The sequence below is a fragment of the Monomorium pharaonis genome, chromosome 6 (assembly GCF_013373865.1).
Source record: "Monomorium pharaonis isolate MP-MQ-018 chromosome 6, ASM1337386v2, whole genome shotgun sequence".
NCBI lineage: Eukaryota > Metazoa > Arthropoda > Insecta > Hymenoptera > Formicidae > Monomorium > Monomorium pharaonis.
Window position 1 is genome coordinate 7526905 of NC_050472.1, and position 20149 is coordinate 7547053.

At 37.3% G+C, this 20149-nt stretch overlaps 2 protein-coding genes across 6 annotated transcripts in view; one reads left to right on the forward strand and one right to left on the reverse strand.

Moving 5' to 3' along the window:
- LOC105838054 overlaps positions 1–20149 on the reverse strand; it is a 73766-nt gene that overhangs the window by 11286 nt on the left and 42331 nt on the right. The window contains exon 2 of one of the 2 annotated variants that reach the window (XM_036288049.1): positions 814–1241. In XM_036288049.1, coding sequence (XP_036143942.1) covers positions 814–1171 — 358 coding nt within the window. In that variant the 5' untranslated portion in view covers positions 1172–1241. Of the gene's footprint in view, positions 1–813; positions 3258–20149 lie in introns of those variants that run through there. The other variant, XM_012683329.3, reaches the window with a different exon arrangement.
- On the forward strand, positions 9860–18344 carry LOC105838056. Of its 4 annotated transcripts, none has more exons than XM_036288053.1 (3): positions 9860–12867; positions 13329–14472; positions 18199–18344. In XM_036288053.1, the coding sequence occupies exons 1-2, from the start codon at positions 12741–12743 to the stop codon at positions 14465–14467; spliced, it is 1266 nt and encodes a 421-aa protein (XP_036143946.1). In that variant the 5' UTR covers positions 9860–12740; the 3' UTR covers positions 14468–14472; positions 18199–18344. The 4 variants fall into 4 exon arrangements, with proteins under 4 accessions (XP_036143946.1, XP_012538789.2, XP_036143945.1 ...); XM_012683335.3 differs by lacking the exon at positions 18199–18344 and adding an exon at positions 15566–17283; XM_036288052.1 differs by lacking the exon at positions 18199–18344 and adding an exon at positions 16285–17283.

The following is a 20149-nucleotide window of genomic DNA, read 5'->3' on the forward strand; positions in this document are numbered from 1 at the left end:
TTCCGCGAAATAGTAATGAGACTAAACAGGGCCGAGTTTCCTGCTTCTTGCGTAGCGAGGGAAACAAACTCGCGCGAAATATGATGATTGTATGTTAATAAGACGTATGTAAATAATAATTGATGAGAAGAAGAGATTAATGATTTAATTTAATTTAGATAATAAGCCTCTGCTATTTGTCGATGTTATCAAACGCACGCGTAAAATCAAGTGTTGAGATGGAAAGATGGAAGGATGGAAGGATGGATTGATCAACAGAATATCGTGTATGTAATAACAATCGTGAAGCGTGTCAACAAATAATGTCACTGTGAAAAGTTCCGGATGCAATACTTCCTGGGGTTTTACGGGCCATGAACGACTTTTTCTCGACAAAACCGGTAATAATGTCAATGCTGGTAATTAACGATTGAAAGTCTCGCTTTTACTGAAATCGTGTCCTACGGGCGACGGAAATGGGAATCGATAAGCTTTTCTATAGTGGTTTCCCGCGGTATCTCTTAGCTCCTATTTTGACATTAAACCTATATGTTGCTAAAAACATATAGTTAACTTTGTTTTTTTTTTAGAAGCTCACCTACTTCTAGTTATTAAGCTTTTACTCATAACGTTTCAATTTCCCTAATAGCACAGACCTTCTAAAGACATCCATAGCGCATCCCAGACGTACGATGTTCTTAGAATGTTCTATCGACGTCCTATGAATAGATATCATGTGCTATCTGGACTCATAGGTATTCATGTGACGTATCTACGCCTCGGTGTCTTTACGTAGCAGTGGAATATTGCGTACGTGATACTATTCGAACTTACCGTTGATCTGCACGCTCGTAGCACTGTTGTTGAGAAAACTCGCGTCATTGTTATTGCCATTCCCGTGGACGCCGTTCAGCTTCGGCTCCGGCACGCTCTTCTCCGTGTTATCGGTCGGCACCTCGATTCTCGTTTCCGTTTTATAACATGGCTCCGAGCTTGGCTTAATGGGCTCGACGTAGTGCTGGGAGATGAAGGATCGCTGATGGCCATTTTCTACCGGCGCGCCGTCCGCCGAGGACTTGCGATCCTGGTTCAAGGCCGCCTGCTGCTGGCCGCCGTTCTCCAACTTGGAACCACTGACGCACTCATCCTCGTTGGCGAACGCCGGATTATCCGTGCCGGCGGCATCCGACATCTCTCGATCGCGTCGCCGAAAGCTGCTGAACCCTCACCTGATAACCGCCCGTCTGTCATGCGTCTCGTTTCTGTAATCAAATCATCGAAATTGCCCATCGTCAGATTCGTCATTGAATCGCTTCAATTATTACAGTGCAGTACTTACTACAATTTTTTTTACAATTATTAGATTATTCCCTTCATTAAATGGATGTTACGTAAAGTTAAAAGATGCAATAAATTTGTTAACACGTTATTTGAGCGCTCGCGTATTTCGACACCCATTCGACATGCGCATAAAAAATTAATTTGACTTTCAATTCACGGTCGGTCTTTCGAAGCCGAAATTTATTCAACTCTTTCCTTGGCACTTCCCGCCAAGGTTGCAACCAGATTACGATAATTATCGAATAAGTCTGCTTAAATTTAGTTTTATTTAGACACTCAATTTTAGAGGTACGGCTGTCGGCTGCGAAATGGTCCATCGTCGACGTGGATCGACGCCGGTGACGTCAGCGGTCAGAGGCTGACTTGTTAGTTTCTCGCACGAGATGAGCGAAGGAGATCCGAGAACCGTGAGAGAAAGAGACGTCCCGCCGGCGTCTATCCTATCGATATCCTCGCGGAACGATTTATCGAACCTGTTCGCCGAACGCAAAAATCAATTACCCTCTTAACGCTGACTCAATCGCGGCGAGAGGCCGCTAAAAGAGAAGGAAGATGTTTGCGGTCTGATCGCATCGCCCGCGATTGTTTCGCTCGCGTTGCGAGATGTCACGAGTGAATCAGCAGCGAATTAGAGGCTCGCTCGCGAATCGCGATGAGAAATTTCGTGAGAAACATCCTCTGCCACCGGCAAAGACGAATATTCGCAATAGTCCGCCACGGTTCTCTCTCTCTTTCTCTCTCTCTCTCTCTCACACACACACGCACACAAACACCTCCTCTGAGCGTTTCCTGCGAATCTCCCTCCATTCTTGGTCTCTCACACGGCAGTCTATTTGGTTTATTTTTTCGACTTTGAACGGCGTCGAGCCAATAAACTTCGAGATTCGCCACCAGAGAAAAAGGAACAACACGGCGTTTAACTCCTTCCAACCATCAGGCTCGACAATATGGAAAACATCGTTGTTTCTCTCGAAGTACCCACTTTAATGAAATAAATCTCTTTAAATGTTTAAGAAACCAATAAATGCTCGTGCTCTAATGAACTCTTAACGCAACGAGTGTTGGTGCTTTCTCGAGATCTTTTTCCGTCGTTATTGAATATAGTTACAGGTGGTTATGCGATTGGATATGTGTATTGCGTTGTTATATAATTCATAAGTCCAATCTATTTACAGAAAATAAAGTAGACAACGAACCCGAAGAATAAACAAGTCCGGCATCCTAACGCTATTCTTTTTTAACAAAAAAAAGAACCGCGAGTTTCATATTTTTTATTTAATTAGTTTCTTAATTAAACAGAGAAAAGATTAAAAGTCTCTTAGCTCTGTTGTTTGATTTATTAGATATTTCTTTCGAGATAAGCGATATTTATTCTTTTGCGCGCGTAGAAATAAATATTCTGAAAATTCCTCTCGTATTACGTGTGCGATGTTGATACTGCAAAAAAAAAGGGAAAGAAAAACACGAATTCTGGTTACACGGATTAAATCTTATCTCACTCTTTCGCGAGGATGCGGCGAGTCGAAGAAGAAGCGGTGAGTCAATCTGAAAATACCTAGCTAGCACAGTGGTACTTGACTGTTCGCTACGCCGGCGACTTTCAGGATACCCTATAGGCACGCTCGGGACTAGCGAGTGTGTTTGCGAGTGTACATACAGACCGTCCGAGGCATATACCGCACCGAAAGTGGTTGACCCTGAGAGTGCCCAGCACAAAGGACTGATTCACCCCGGAGCCCTCCCGAGGAAGAAGGAGCTCGGCGCTCACCGGGGTCGATTCCTGTGCAGGATACTTCCTCCGTGACATAATCCACGGAGACAGTGGCATATTAATGTTTTTCAGCCTGAGAAACCGTATAATGTAACACGAAGATTCACTCTTACGGATACTCTGAGTGGTTTCTCTTATAATAAAAATCCGTTTGAGAAAAACTTCGCGCTATATTCTTATTGAATGAGATATAAATATTAACTGACTGTCGCGATGAATGTTTTTTATTTATTTTATTATATATGTATTTTATTTCATTTTCTTATTTTCATGTATTGATTAGGAAAAAATTAACATTGATGAAAAAAATGTATAAAAGGAAGATTTTATTTTTTATGGTTTTGTTATAAATACATTTTTTATAAGTTTTGACTAATAAATTCGCGTTGAAATAATATAATTATATTAACTTTTTTAATAAGACAAATAATCATTAATACGGAGAATCCATAATTTTCATCTATCGTCAACGTTTCTTTCTATCATATTCCCAACGTAAATTCTCAATGAATAATAAATTAAATTCTCGTTGATCCCGTAGTTCTTTCTTTATTGTTTGAATATTATTAATTTAATTATTTTCATGCTATTCTTTACATTCTGTAATATTGTGCACATATGCATCTTTGCGATATTTGACGAATCTTACGTATTTCGGTGAAAGCATTTTATATTCGCCATGCAGTCGTATTGATGCAGAAGTATCGTTCAATTTCTCAGGAGAAGACTTACAATTAAATATAGGATACGATGACAAAGTGACATGCAATTTAACGTATTAAAATGTACTTTTCTATAAATTTTTGTATAATATATATTTTTCTTAAAGCAGAATTATATTCTATAATTTAACGTGAATTAAAAATAATTTAATATGTTTTGAATATATGTGATATACAAATGTATTACAGCTTTTTTAAATCCTTAAATAATTCTAATTTCATAAAAAAGATCTCTGAGTAAATGAAGGTCGCCATACTGGCATAGACTTTTTAAAGAGGCACTCTTTTTCAGAAATTAAACCTTGTATTATATTAATATTAATACTGATAAGAACATGACCTGTTTAGATAATTAAAGAAAGACACATACTTTATATTTATATACTCATTTTTTTCATATAAAATCTACTAAAAATAAATTCTTTAAAAACAAGAATTTAGTACTTTTTTATTTTACTAACTTTTTTACTTAATACTTTAAAATATATTTTATTAGTTAGTTTAACATTAAAATTTAAAATTCAGACATGGGCTTTTTAATGCAGAAGTTACTATATATGTCAGTTTTGAAGCCTTTTCTTAAATGTTTATTTTTTGTTATATTAAAAAAAATTATAAAATATAAAAAACTGTTATATCATTTGATATAGAAGTCTTTATAGATTACATTTATGCTTTTATTTCTAATTTTTGTTTAAAAAGTATTATTCGAAAACTAAGTAAGTGATATGTTAGTATTGGTGATTCTTCTACTCACCATCTAAAAAAGGTAAAGCAGAAAATATCTCAAAATGAAGTTCGTTAAGCAGCCATTTGCTTCGTAAAAATATCCTCTGTACATGAAAAGTGATATTCTCCGATCGTTAGGATAAAAATTTCAGCTTGTCGTGAAATTTAGCGTGACGCTTAGAATTAATCTTCCTGGAAGGCGTGCATATATATGCGAAGCGACTGCGATTTGCGCTCGCGGATAAACTCGAGATAATTGTACGTTAAAAGTCCTGGAGGCTCGCGAGATAGACATCTACGCGTGGCGAGAAAATCGCCCGTAACGAATCCGTATCGCTGCTGGTCCGTGCCGTGAAAAACAATGAAAAACGTGCTAGTCCACCGTGAAGCACGCGATTCTCCTCGAGGCAGAAAAGGCTCCTTGCTGCTCGTCGTTAAAGGACATTCGCCAACGACATTGCCTATAATTTACGAGACTCGCCTGCTGATACCACTAAGTCTCGCTCTACCGAGCCCGAAGACTTTCACCTTGATCGCAATCGCGACGGAAATCTTGCGTAACTTTTCAGCATTATCTATGCACACCCGCGATTCGGTCAAAATCAAATTACTCTATGACGCAACGTGTACTTGCTACGAACGCTAGACATCACGATCCGTATACGAATATCGCATACATCATGATTATACGAGAACGGAAATCACGCTGATATTCATATCGAGTTTAATAAGAAAATTAAGTTGTCCGTTATTAAAATAAGATTAAAATTAACTTGAATAATTTTTCTTTTTTCTTTTTTTCACGCAAAATCTTCTCTTCTACGGCTGTGAGAACGTATCAGATGTTACGTTGAATAACGCAACGTCTAAGCCACTTGAATGCATCGCATTACCCAAGGCAACCTGGGTATTAATATTAATGGACAAAGGGATTACGGTGCAAAATGACCGTAGGAATCACGACAGGAGGGCAGCACGACAGGAAGATGTCCACCTTTTCCTGCGTTTGTTTTCAAAGTGTACAACAATCCACTATTACACATCATATTTCTACGCTTCGTCTTCAGCATTTTAAATTACACATTCGAACTAGGCCAGAGTGATTCTATAACGTGCTATAAAATTCCGTCTCTTGAATGGAGTCTGATCTTTGGAAATTCACATTGGTAGCCAATTAGGAATGCGATGCTCTTTAATCGATGTGAACGAAGAGTTCGCAAAGATTATTTACGCCCGGACAGGAGATTATTATTGCACTTGGCCGATCGAAGGATCCTGCGTAGTTTAATGCAACGCATGCGAGACCAGTTCTGCTTGTTTTCCCCAACCTCGCAGACCTTCGGAAACGATTGAATGTTACTAATGTCCTTAGGCTAGCAAAGAGACGGTCTTAGGTATTTCAAACAGATTTGCTAGTACTTGATTTCGCAAAGCGAATGTGGAGCAATTAGATGTCCTTGTCAACTAGATATTGAGTTGTACTTATGCTCGTACATATATTATAAATAGCTTGGAGATACCTTTTAGACATGTTTATTTTCTGGAAAGAATTAGCAATTTTTCTTATATAAAAAATGTTGATATTAATTTTCGGAATTTATAAAAATAGGATATGTAATATAAACTTTTATTATATTACATAGAGGAAGGTTGCCAATACTGGCAATAAGCTTCCTTTATCTTTATAAAAATCTAATACTGAGCGGCATTAAATTGGCCAGTCATTATTACTTATTTTGAGTATTAAAAGTACTAACAGTAGTGTTTCTAATACTCAAAATAAATATTAATTATTGGCCAATTTAATACTGCTCATCAGTATGACATTTATATAAAAGTATTTCTTGGGAAACATTGCATTGTGTGTTAGTATTAATAAAAACATGATCTACTTAGATAATTACAGAAAAAAAACTTATATGTTTTTCTGTAACCTAATCTAACCTTTATATACATATAACCGCGCTACATATTGCATCTTATGGAACAGCATGGAACAGGATATTTGTAATCGACAAAAAATGTTTTACAATAAATTGAACATTTTCTGGATTTTTCATATATATTAACTAATAAACATTTTGTACAAATAAGAAAATGTAACGTATTATATATCAGTTTTAGGATTAACTTTCTCAAATTTTGCTCATTTTTTACAAAAACATTTAACAAAAAATATTAAACAAATAATAAAAACTGTTATATCACATGACAGAAGACACTTTTTAGTTTACATTTGTGTTTTGAAAAAGTTTTATGTTTAGTTTTAAGAAATGTTATTCCAAAGTGGCAGTACTGGTAACCTGCTTTTACAATTTTTTGAGTAATTTGCCACTCCGTTAAAAATCGAAATTCACTCGCAAAGAGTAAAAATTGAGCTTGTGCAATTTCTGACTGATTCTTCACTCTACGAGATTAAGGAATCCGTTAATTTAACAAGAAAATAAAGTTAATATAAAATTTAATATCCGAATCAGTTATATACAGTTGTACTTCTTTGGAAATTGTTTTAAAAAGAATATAACACAAATTAACACCAATATACACAATGACCTGATATTTAGGAAAAAGTGTTCAAATAATAGGGGACATTGGAATTCGGTGCTACTAGAGAGTTACATCAAACCGTTGTTCGCGATGCGGGGTGAAAGTGACGAGGTTTTTCACCAGGAGAAAGAGAGAGAGAGAGAGAGAGAGAGAAAGAGAGAGAGTCCATCACACGTGTGCGTCGCGTCGCCGATTACTCGCGGATGTCAGTAGGTGTAAAATTCCCCCGTGAACGTGTTATTACGCTTATCGGTCGAGCGCCGAACTAAGACGAGGCTCGACTATGTCCGAATGCTGGCGAACGTGGTACGGTTGCGGGCTATTGTATGCTTAATTACGAGAGTAACCGGTCAATTTCACGGTGAGCAACGGACGACGACGGCCCGGTTCTATTGTGCCTTTTAAACGAGATACACGTTCCCCGCATCTCGTACCGAAAGCGAACGCCCGATATCAACGGAAAAGTGTGCCAACGAACGCACCGAGTACCAACTCTCTTTTGGGATGCAAAAGCGCCCCTCTCCCGCCGTCGGGGTATGTATGCGCGCGGATGCGCGCATTGTGCAACCGCGGCGTCGGGAATCCTCGAAAATGTCAAAGGTTTATCGCACCACGTTTGGATGCGCGCCGACCGCCCCCTTATGTCGACGTTGGGACGCTTCCTCTTACCCGCGCGATTAGTTATAGTTATTCAAAATGTCACATAGCGACACACCGTGCTCCGTACTCAATAAACGATACGGCTTTCTACTTACCGCCGTAGAGATTTCGAATTTTGGATCGACAAGGAGAAGAATATGATTGATTAATTCACGAAGCGCTTCGTCGATTGGTACGAGCAAAAAAAAAAAAGGAAACGCGAAAGTTTCCTTGAACGGGCAGCCTAACTCCTTATACATCGATAGTTCACTCTAAAGAGAGTGAAAATTGTGCTCGCGCAATGTTACGAGTGATTTGCCTCTAATAAGAACTCTAATAAGAAATTCGTTACTACAGAGTAGAAATTCACTCTTGAACGTAAGAACGTATGCACTGCGTTGGTGCAACTCTCAACGTAATTCCCCCCCCCCCCCGCGGGATTCGGAGAGTAAACTTTCCAAATTCGATTGATAAATATCCTTTTCGTGCCTTGCAATACTCTAACGCTATAAAGTAGCATCGGAGTCGGCAGTCCGCAATGACCTTTCCGAAGGTAGCCGGCAGCAGGATGGTGATGAGGATGATGATAGCGTGGGGAATCTCTGAGGCACATCCTCGCCGCCGTGCAACCTATACTCTTGCCCCCGTCGGGGTTGTGTTATCCAAGATACTTTACTTTCTACATTCCTCGCGGGACAATACGTACATCCACGTAACCGTTCGTTCGTGTACCTGTCTGCGTAGGCAAGGCGTATATGGTTTATCCAGGCCGGTCTGGGCCCGCAAATGACAAGTCTCCGGAGTTTAAGACGCGCGTCTAAATTTGCCGTTGCAACCGCAGTCACAAGCGCCGTCGTAAACGCTGATTTATTTTTCATTACGAATTTCTCCCCTAATCTGATACAAAGATTATACTTGAGAATAATTTTGGTGCGAATCTCGTCGAGCGTACTTCATCGATCAAAATGGCATTTTACGTTATCCAATAACGGACCGTTCGCGCTTCGGATACGCAATCGAAAGTGAGAGTGACTGACGAAACACGAGAGACTGGGAGATCCGTTGAAGCGAACATGAACGCTTAATTGCCATTCTGATTCTAATTAATTTTGATACGAGATATTGACAAGTTCGCCCCACATGGTCAAGCTCACCAACGGTCACGAAAGCGGCGAATCTAGTCGAGTTCCGGTTAAATTAAGATGGATTAGCATACGGCGGAACGTGTGGCGGACCAGAATACTCTAATCGATTCAGCACGAAGCGATATTTAGATCCTCGCCTGTTTTGCCGAATCAACGTGTAATTTTACTTTCACCGACGATCACCCGCAGACGGCATTGCAAGGTCATTCGACTGCGCTGGATAGGCTTTACGATTGATTCGACGAGGCTCGTCCTTTTTTTCCGCTCCCGCGCTTATTATCCGATTAATTCGCCGCGTCTCGCAGCGCGCTCGCTCGGATCGTAACGTCGGTAATTGCGGAAGATCACGGATTAATCTAGAAAGTGAACAAAAAGACGCTGTGATGTCAGATAGTGCAAAAACTGCTAACAAGGGAGGTAGGTAGAGGGTAATAATCACCCAAATCGTTATGTTGCGTTCTTTAGCGCAGCAACTTTCATTATTAGAGAAGAAATATTATTATTAATTTAAAAGCAACACATAGTAGGTTATTTAAATTATTTGATTATTTAAACTAGTAAAATTTCAATCTAGGAACATGTAAAGTATTCGATAATAAATTCAGGATTCGACTTATCGTTAGATTTGAATTTCTACGCAAATGGTATTAATTCAAATTATTAAAAAAAATTCAAATTTAAAAGCTTTGAACACGAATTATATTTATTACAACAATAGTATAAAATTATATTTAAAGTGATTCTATATCATATAATTCTTATTATATTTTTTATATAAAGAAATTATTATTATTATTTATTAACGCATTATTTATGTATTAAAATTCAATGTAACAATAATTATTAAACATTAAAACGTAACTTTTAATTGTTAATTAGAACGTTTCAACGCTTCAATTTAATTTAGTTTGATTCAATTTAATTCAATTCAAAGTTAAACAAAAAATGAAATTAAATTTAATTCGATTCGATTCATCGTTATAACTTTAATTTATATATTTCTTTAGAGCCTGATGTTGCTGATACGGGGAAATAATCTGGGCACTTATTAACGATGATTAAGAGAAATTACAATTAAAATAATCGTAACAATGATTTCGATCGCAACGTTTAATTTCTGCAATTCTCCAACTGTGCACAATTACAGCGCACATGCAGCCTAGAATTATTGCATGATAAAGTTGGCAGCTACCCTAACACATTAGCAGATAATTACTGTATTTATATTGAAATCTTTTAATGAAATTCATTCTCATCAACAAATGTATTCTCGTTGATATTCTTTAAAGTGAACGTTGAGCTGTCTAGAGAAATTGCAACCTCGGCAAAGAATAAAACACAGGAAAAAGTCGCGCTGTTTTATTCATTTTCTATGCAGTAGTTAAAGCAGTAGCCATTAAAGCAGATAGATTCTCGTGCTTGTAAAATGATAATAAGAGGATGGAATATAGAGTTTTCATTACGTCACTTGTATAATTAATCGAGAGAAGATTTATAAAAGATAATCAATACTATATCATTTTGTTTTTGGTACTTTTTAAACAAAAGTTTAAGAGTTAAAAATAAAACTTTGAAAATATAGTGAACTAGAAAGTAAACTAGAAAGTGTTTTCTATCAGTGTACACACACACACACGCACACAAACACACAGCAGTTTTCATACTATTTACACTATTTAATATTGTTTTATATTTTGCAGAAATTAATATTTTCTTAATATAATAAAAAATAAACATCTGAGAAATTGGACATCAAAACTTACAGAGTAGATTACATTTTTCCTTTTTTTTCCTTTTGACATGTGTTATTTATACAAAGTATTTACAAGTTTCCAGAAGCCTTTCACTTTGATATGAAAATCTTTTTACTGATTATGCAAATATTTTATGTTGTTCTGCGACACAATATGTAGCGCAAATATAAAGGTTTTTCACATATATGTATTACATATATGTATATAATATATATTATTAAAAAAATAAAGGAGTATACATAAAAATTAACTTAGATTTGTTTTTAGTACATTTTATATTAAAAAAATTTAAGAATGTATGAATTATAAGTTTCTATTTTTATAATTATTTAAACAGATTACGTTTTTATAAATATTATTACAGTATAATGTTTAACTTTCTGAGAAATAAAGCGGCGTCACTTTAAGAGATCTATGCCAACATTGGCGACCTTCATCTACTAATCTGCATATTACATCAGCTTGTTACGATAAACGATGAAAATAGAACGGAAGAATTGGCGCTTAAGTCCTAAGAATGTTGTGTAAAAAATTAATTACTCTCTCTAAGAACTAGAGAAATTTATATCGAAGGTATGCGCAATGCAATTGCAATAGGCGTGTCTTAATGCATTGGAAGAATAATACGTCATCGTAAAGTACGTGAAGCATAAAGAATAATCGCGCGATGTAAAATAAAGCGTTTAAATTCTTAAACAAGTATTTTAGCGCGAGCGCATTGTAATGCACTCGCCATTGAAGTCACCGCTTATTCGTCTTTGCCGAGCATTGAAATCTCTTTCGTTGCCAGACAGTAATTGCACTTAAACGGCGTGTGAACGCCAGACGTTTGGAGTCCGCGTTGAATTCGAATCGCGCATTTCTTTTTCTCTTTGTCGGGCCACTTTATTCCCGTGTTCGGAATTATTATTCATCATCACTCACAATTGCGTACCTCTAAACAGTTATTATTAAATATTATTGAGGGTTTCGTTTTTAGCTTTATATTATATTTTCAATCGTATAATCCTTAATTGATTGTAACGGTTAATTCTTTTACACGATCTTATCGCGACGAAATACGAACTCGAGCACGCGATTTTGAACTTCCGCGTACTAATGCTAGAATCAATGGCGATCCCTTTCACGTAAAACGGAAGTTATGAGCCAAAACCGACACTTCAATTCGTAATCGCCATTTGCGATATCAAATCTAACAGTGAAATGATAGCGGAGGGATTATTTCGAATCGTCGAAGGACGCCGTGCTTGCCTCTCGCTGCGCGCTAAAGTCCCTTTGCAAATTTGAAGATAATAAAGACGCTTGTGTCATGCACGAACAATGCGTCATAATGAACGCGGCAGCATGATACCATTGAAGCGCATAAATGAAACGTTCGCTCGTCGCCCGGTTCGCGGCAGCAAAAATGCGAACAACGCCGCGCTGGCGGCGGATATACATGGGAAAAGCAATATTATTAAACGATTAAAAAATCGCAGCAACTACACCTACGGCCTTGCGCTCACCGGGACGGTCCCTTTCTCGTCCCACTGACCGGTGGTCACGGACGACATTATGAAAAGGAATACGCATACATTATCGATCCCCCCCTCTCCCCCATGTCTCCCAGCTGCGAACGTTCAGCTACGACATCTTTGGACCGGAATAATAAGTTAGTAATTATTTCGGATAATCGGTATATTATGTTATTCGGATATTTATGGCTTTACCGATGTAACAGAACCGTAGGTTTTTACGCTGAGGTTTTTGTGAGCACTTCGACAGTCAACGTCCATATGTATGAGTAGTTAAATGAAGTATTACGTTTCCGTTATGTGTCGGGACACTCACGAAGTGTGACATGTGAACTCTAAAAACACCTCTGGGGAAACATCTTTTAACCGCGCGATCGCTGTATGCCGTAAATGATTAGAATTGTATTTCGCGCCTCTTCCTCAAGATATAACACGTAGTACTCTCCGCTCTATGCCGAGGTCGCCACAATTTTTATAGTTAGAAACCAAAAATTCTCCCCTCCTCCTAGGGGATTCCCGCCAGCGCTCGTGTCATTCTTTATCTTTGTGCCGAGATAGTCACATCGCCAGTGCATTTTCAAGGAAAAAATAAGGAAAAAATGGGAAAAAGGAAGCACAAGAGCTCACGTTCAGACGATGAATCCAAGGAAAATAAAGTAAACAAAAAAATGAGGCGTTTATCGAAGGAATTAAGGAAATTAAAAAACATAATACAGAAAGGTACAAGTAAGTATCACATCAAGAGGATCTTTTCCTCTTTCTCATCAACACATATCGCTTGATACACCTCTGTAGCGTCATAGGCTCTAACCTACGACGAACCACAGGCTCTAACCTGGTGGTGAGCTTGAGCTCAAGATGAGAGGTACAACATAACCTAACTTGTTGGCGTAAATAGCCCATCAGACAAGCGAACTATCGCTTATGAAATGACATCCTTGAGACACATTTTACGCGTATATATATATATATATATATATATATACATAGGGTACACGGTCGTCACGTCATAGGCTCTAACCTATTGACGAGCCACAGGCTCTAACCTGTTGGCGAGCTTGAGCTCAAAGACGAAAAGGCAAAACGAGGCCTTCAGTGTATGCCGCAAAACCAGTCAGTTTTACTGATTCCGGCGTGAATGTGATTTCCTGTCCTTAATCGTAGATTAAGAAATAAAGTTTTTTCAGGAAACAATGAGTCAAAGGCAGAGAACCGGGGTCAACAAGAATCAACTAAAAAAGCAGACTTGAGGAGTTTATCGAGAAGCCCCTCATGTACTCCTCCAAATTCTCTGTTAGAATTTTTGGAGGATTATCAACACTCGCCTTTGACAAATGACGAGATCATGGTTAACCCAACGAAAGTTAATTCAGCGGTTGTAATGCAAAACCATGATCCCAACGGTGTTGCTACAACGCAATCAAACATCTCTAATGAAGGTCAACTGACACCTAAGGCCGGAGAAAATTCAGCTCCTCCAAATAACCAGGAAGCTGACGTTTCCACACAGGGAAACGAGGTCGTCATCGAAGACCTGGACATAGAAATTCTAGAAGCTATCGGCAAACGAGTAGCGGAAGATAGAGTGCTAGCTCCTTCAATTCCAAAAAGCATCGCCGTTCGATTGGAGGACATTTTAAAAAAAGGTCTTCCAAAAGAAGAAAAGGAAAAATTAATAAAGGAACACGCACCACCAAAAAATTGCACATTGATAGATCCTCCCAAATTAAATGACGAAATTAAAGTTTCTGTAATGGAAACAACCACGAAAAGGGATGATCGCATAATAGAAAAGCAAAAAAAAATTACAGCTTGTCTTGCCCTAATGGGAAGTGCCATAGTGGATATCATTAACAGTAATAAAACAGAGAGAGAAAATCCAAAATTACCCCCCACTCAAATTGAATTAATTAAGAAGATCAGCGAGGCTACTCGATTATTAGCAGATCTGCAGAGAGATGAGACCCTGACTCGCAGGAGCCTAATCCTTGCTGTCATTAATAGCTCTCAGAAGGAAGTCTTACAATCATCAACGGCGGATGAATGGCTCTTTGGCCAGAAGTTGGGCGATCGTTTAAAGGCGGCAAAATCAATTGAACGATCGAGTAAGGATCTGAAGGCGAACCCTAAAAACACTAAGAAAACAAAAAACTTCAAGGCCCCGCCTCGACGTCAACCCTTCAAACCCAAGACGTCAGGCGGGTATCGAAACAAAAGTTACAATCGAAACCATCCCAACAAGAAAAATTGGGGAGGTCAGAACGAGGAAAATCGCAGCAGTCCCAAATCACAAACTCCAGCACAACAGAAGAAATCACAAAATTAAGTGACGTAAGTAGACCGGCGGGTAGATTAAAATTTTACCTAGAAGAATGGAAAGCTTTAACTACCGATTCCAGAATTCTGGAGTGGATAGAGGGATATAAAATTCCTTTTGCTCGTTCAGTATTTCAAAATACAAATCCAAAAGAGCCCATGTGGTCCTTAACAGAGAAAAACACAATTAGAGAACACATTAAGCAATTAATTTCAAAAGAAGTAGTAAGTAAAAGCCATTCACAAAAAAATCAATTCCTATCTAGTATTTTTTTGATTCCAAAACCGGATGGCTCAAGTAGATTAATTCTTAACTTGAAAAAATTAAATAAATTTATTGACACGGATCACTTTAAAATGGAGGATTATAAGATAGCGAGTAAATTAGTAAGTCACAACTGTTATATGTGTAGATTAGATCTCAAAGAGGCTTATTACACGATCCCCATTGACAAAGGTTATAGAAAATACTTGAGTTTTTTATTTGAAGACAAACTTTATGAATTTAATTGCTTACCGTTTGGCCTTAATACGGCCCCATATGTGTTCACAAAAATCATGAAACCGGTGATAAGCTATCTAAGAAGTTTGGGAATTTTATCGGTAATTTATCTTGATGATTTACTTCTATTAGGAAACACATACGCAGAATGCTTAAAGAACGTAAACACATCTGTGGAACTGTTAGAAAGGTTAGGTTTTATCATTAATGAGGAAAAAAGCTGTAAGATTCCCTCTCAGAGCTGTAAATTCCTTGGCTTTGTATTAAATTCACAAAAAATGACATTAGAATTGCCACCAGAAAAAAGATATAAGATTCGAGATCGAATTAGAGAATTCAAAATAATGAAAAAATGTAAAATTAGAGATTTAGCACAGTTAATAGGATTATTAGTATCAGCTTGTCCAGCCATTAAATATAGTTGGACACATATCAAAAACTTTGAAAGGGAAGAATATTTAACCCTGCTAAAGACCGATGGCAATTATGATACAGTTATACAATTAAATCAGGAATTACAAGAAGATTTTTCGTGGTGGGAATCAAATGTCTTACATAGAGTTTCAAATATTGCTACTCAAAAATTTAATCTGGTCATTTTTTCAGATGCTTCCCTGACAGGTTGGGGAATTTCATGTGAGAATATTAAAACACATGGACATTGGAATGAAGCCGAAAAGCTGCATCATATAAACTATTTAGAACTTTTATCAGCTTTCTTCGGACTTAAATGTTTTGCCAAAGAACTTAAAAATTGCAGTATCTTATTAAGAATTGATAACACCACTGCGATTTCATATATAAATCGAATGGGCGGTATTAGATTCAAAAAACTTAGTGATCTCGCAAAAGCTATATGGAAGTGGTGTGAAGAACGCGAAATATTTGTCTTCGCATCCTACATTTCTTCGAAAGAAAATGTGGAAGCTGATTTAGAATCTAGAAGATTGAATAACGAAACGGAGTTTGAGTTATCAAATGCAGCTTTTCGGAAAATTACTAATACATTTGGTTATCCCGATATAGACTTGTTTGCAACAAGAATTAACGCGAAATGCAAAAATTATGTCTCATGGACAAGAGATCCGGATGCTATGGCAGTCGACGCTTTTACTATAAGCTGGAACAAATTTTTTTTTTTACGCATTTCCACCATTTGTGTTAATTATTAAAGTTTTACAAAAGATAAAATCTGAAAGAGCAAGAGGGATAATTGTAGTGCCAGATTGGCCAACACAACCATGGTACCCCTTGTTCGCCTCAATGCTAAAAACGGAACCGTTAATAATTAAACTCAATAATAAAACTTTACTTTCACCTGACAGGAAGCCACATCCTCTGTGGAAATCTCTTACCCTGGTGGCCGGGAAATTATCAGGAGAGCTTTCATGGCAAAGGGCATTCCGGAGAAATCCATAACGATTTCTATAGCTTCCTTAAGCGACTCTTCCTTAAAACAGTATGATTACGCATTAAAAAAATGGTGGTTATATTGTAAGGAAAAAAATTTGCCCATTTATGACGCAAAAATAGTAGATGTAGTAAAATACTTAACCGAAGAATATGATAAGGGAGCGTCTTACGGTTCTCTAAATAGCATGCGATCGGCCATTTCACTGATTATAGACCCGGAGGTAGGACAGAATGAAATTATTAAAAGATTCTTTAAAGGAATATCAAAGTTAAGACCCCCGGAACCAAAATATGAATCCACATGGGATCCAGGAATAGTCCTTGATTATTTTGGAGACTTACAAAATGAGGACTTAACCCTAGATTTGTTAAGTAAAAAATTAATAACATTGCTAGCACTAGTAACAGGTCATAGAATCCAGACCTTATCTTTAATAGATATAAGAAACATAATTGTTAAAGTTAGCTTAATAGAAATTAAAATTCCGGAGAGAATTAAAACTTCTAAACCCGGGAGAAGTCAGCCTGTACTAATTTTACCGTTTTTTAAGAAAAATCCGAACATTTGTCCAGCAAAAACTCTTCAATGTTATCTCAAAAGGACCGAAAATCTTAGAAAAAACATAACAGTCCTATTTATTTCGTTCAAAAAGCCTTTCAAAAAAGCATCGACGCAAACACTTAGTAGATGGGTAAAAGATGTTTTACGTGAAAGCGGTATAGATACAGATATTTTTTCAGCGCATAGTACAAGACACGCTTCTACCTCTGCCGCGAAGCGCAAAGGTATTAATATCGATGTAATAAGGAAATCAGCAGGTTGGACCGAAAACTCATCTACGTTTACTAAATTTTACGATAGACCCTTAGTTCAAGACGTAAGAATGTTTGGTCGTGCGATATTAGACAGATAAAGGAAAACGGAGTCATTACTTTATACTGTCAACATTTGGGTTACAAAAACGATTAGAGTAATTAGATCGTTAAAGCGTTGTTTTTTCCTTTATATTCATTCAAAGAAAAATAAAAATTATAGTATTATAGCCGTAGTCACACCTTTAAACATCTACGTGTTATATCTTGAGGAAGAGGCGCGAAATACAATTAAGTGATTAAACGAACTTACCTGTAAGTGAAGTTCTATCATAATTGTATGTAGCGCCTCTTCCGAAAGATAAGTCCCACCCTGTACCCACATCCGATAGCATCTCGGATTCCACATATCATACTAGACTACGGCGGAACTTTCAAAGAATGACACGAGCGCTGGCGGGAATCCCCTAGGAGGAGGGGAGAATTTTTGGTTTCTAACTATAAAAATTGTGGCGACCTCGGCATAGAGCGGAGAGTACTACGTGTTATATCTTTCGGAAGAGGCGCTACATACAATTATGATAGAACTTCACTTACAGGTAAGTTCGTTTAATCACTTAATTGAGTGGCGCAATATACGGTTCGATTTGACCTTGCGCAACGTCTGCAAGACGAATTATCGGAAAAATTAGATTCGTCGCGTTAACCGACGATGAGTGCCACGTTTCTTCGTACATTGGCAACAATTGGAAAATTATTCTGCTTTCGACGAGACTGAAAGAGGCTGTTTTCAAGAACTTCTTTTTGTAGAAAAATATTGAGGCGATTAAGAGGCAACTCTTATAAAAAGTATTTATTGACTTTTGTAGATTATGATGGTATTTTTCATTTCAGATTGTATAAAATGGTGTTAAATTGGATGGCAAATATCACTGATTAATTTAAATTCCTTCCAGGTCCGTCGGTGTACAATCTCATGTAAATGAAAAATATTCTTTATTTTTATGTTTCAGGTCAATCAGCGGTTCTCAATCATTTTAGCAATGAGATTTTATAATTCCAAATCTAACATTATCCGTACATCATTCACTGGATAGTCTGCAATAATAAAAAAATGTCATCATAATTTACATAAATTAATAAATATTTCTAAAAAAGTTACATCTAATTTGCTTCAATATTTCAAAAATAAATTTTTAATAAAAAGGTCCTCAAAGATATTTCTTTGAAGCAACAAAATAAAATACTCCCAAGAGAAAAAAATTTGACACTCTTTTATCCAAAAAGTAAAATGCCGAAGTGGAACTTTTCGATCGGTTGCGTAACGCGAGGGTACCGTTTGAACGAAATTTATGTAACAGCGAAATCAATAATCGGCACTGAAGCAGGTCTGGATGTGTTATACTGCAAGAACCGCGCGACGGTATAATCTCGAAGGACATAGATTTCTCTCGATAATTGTAGCCGTCTAGCAAAGTGACAGAAATAAACGCGGACGAATTGCGGTCGCAATTGCGATCGGGGCTCGCGCGCCGATCTCGCCAGGCGGAGAACGAACGCCTCATGGAAAAATCCCCATGCCAAGCACGCGCCTCTCTCGCGGACCGGGACCGACTCGGCTCTTTGTAAAGTCAAATGGGCAATCCCAGTCAGGCGACTTTTCCCGTCTCTTTCCTGCTTGCCCTTTTTTTTTTCCACGCACACGCGAGAGACGTGATTAGTCTTTCGGCATTCCTTTAGTTTTGTTGCTTGTCGTTTTACGTCGCGCAGCCCTTCTTAAAAGCGCGGGGCTATTGGTCAGGCACATTTACGGGTTTAAAGACATGGCTGATGCTTATGTTAAATTTTATGGAGAATACTTTGAGTACATGTTTTCACTCAAGTGCGATTACTGCAGAGACTATGTCGAAAATTTTACTGCCCGTTTAATTTCTGGTTCTCGTAATAATTGGTGAACGTCAGTCTGTTTCGCTGTCATTTGAACAACCTTCATATTTTTAAATTGTAGCTCTGCGACACACATATTTTTCTTAGCATTTGTAACAGTTATTGCTTGATGTTAATTAATATTTACTGAATTACATTACTTTATACTCGAGATTATTTATCTATTAAAGATGATTTATATGATCTGCGACATGTATTTTGTTTAGAATTTATAATAGGTGTTGCTTAATATTAATTAACGTTTATTAAACATTATTTAAAATTCTAGACTTGCAATAATCTGTTAAAGATAATTTATATTTTATGCGATCGTAGGTAGCAGCTATAATATTATGTTATCCAACTCAAGTTTTAATAAAAAAATTATTTTTCTTTATTAATCAATTGGGCAATCACGTCAACGAGACTTTTTACAATAAAAATCGTTAATACTCAGGCCGAGCGGATTTGCAACAAGTATGCACTAACTTTCCATATGCGTTCCTTCCTAGCGTTCATTAAACAACCAATTATGAGATTCTAATTAAACACGGTGTAACCACATTTGGAAAGCGCCTTTCGTTCAAATTCCTTATGCTGATAGATAAGACGGAAGAAATAGCAAAGCGGCTAGGCGGCATGTAGTCACATCGAAGAACCACACACTTTTCGCACTCAATTATAAAAATGTCATTATAAAGAGGGAGAAACGCGAGACGCGAATACAAATACGAGCGAGGAAACCTGTTTCCGAATAGAATGATAGACGAAACGAATTTTTCGGTTGACAAACCTGTTCGGCAAAACGGTTCTTTCAATTACTGTCGACATATTTAATTAAGGATAAAAAAAGTTTTCTTTTTCTTCGTATCTTTATTGGTTTTCTCTCGTGAACATTTCGTAAGAATTGCAGCATATTTTCAAAAGTATCATTCCAATATGTTACGTAACATTTAATCCTCTGATTTGTGAACCTTCTATAAAACCGAAACATTGATTAAAAAATGGGACATAGCATGGAAATATCAGAATGATTGA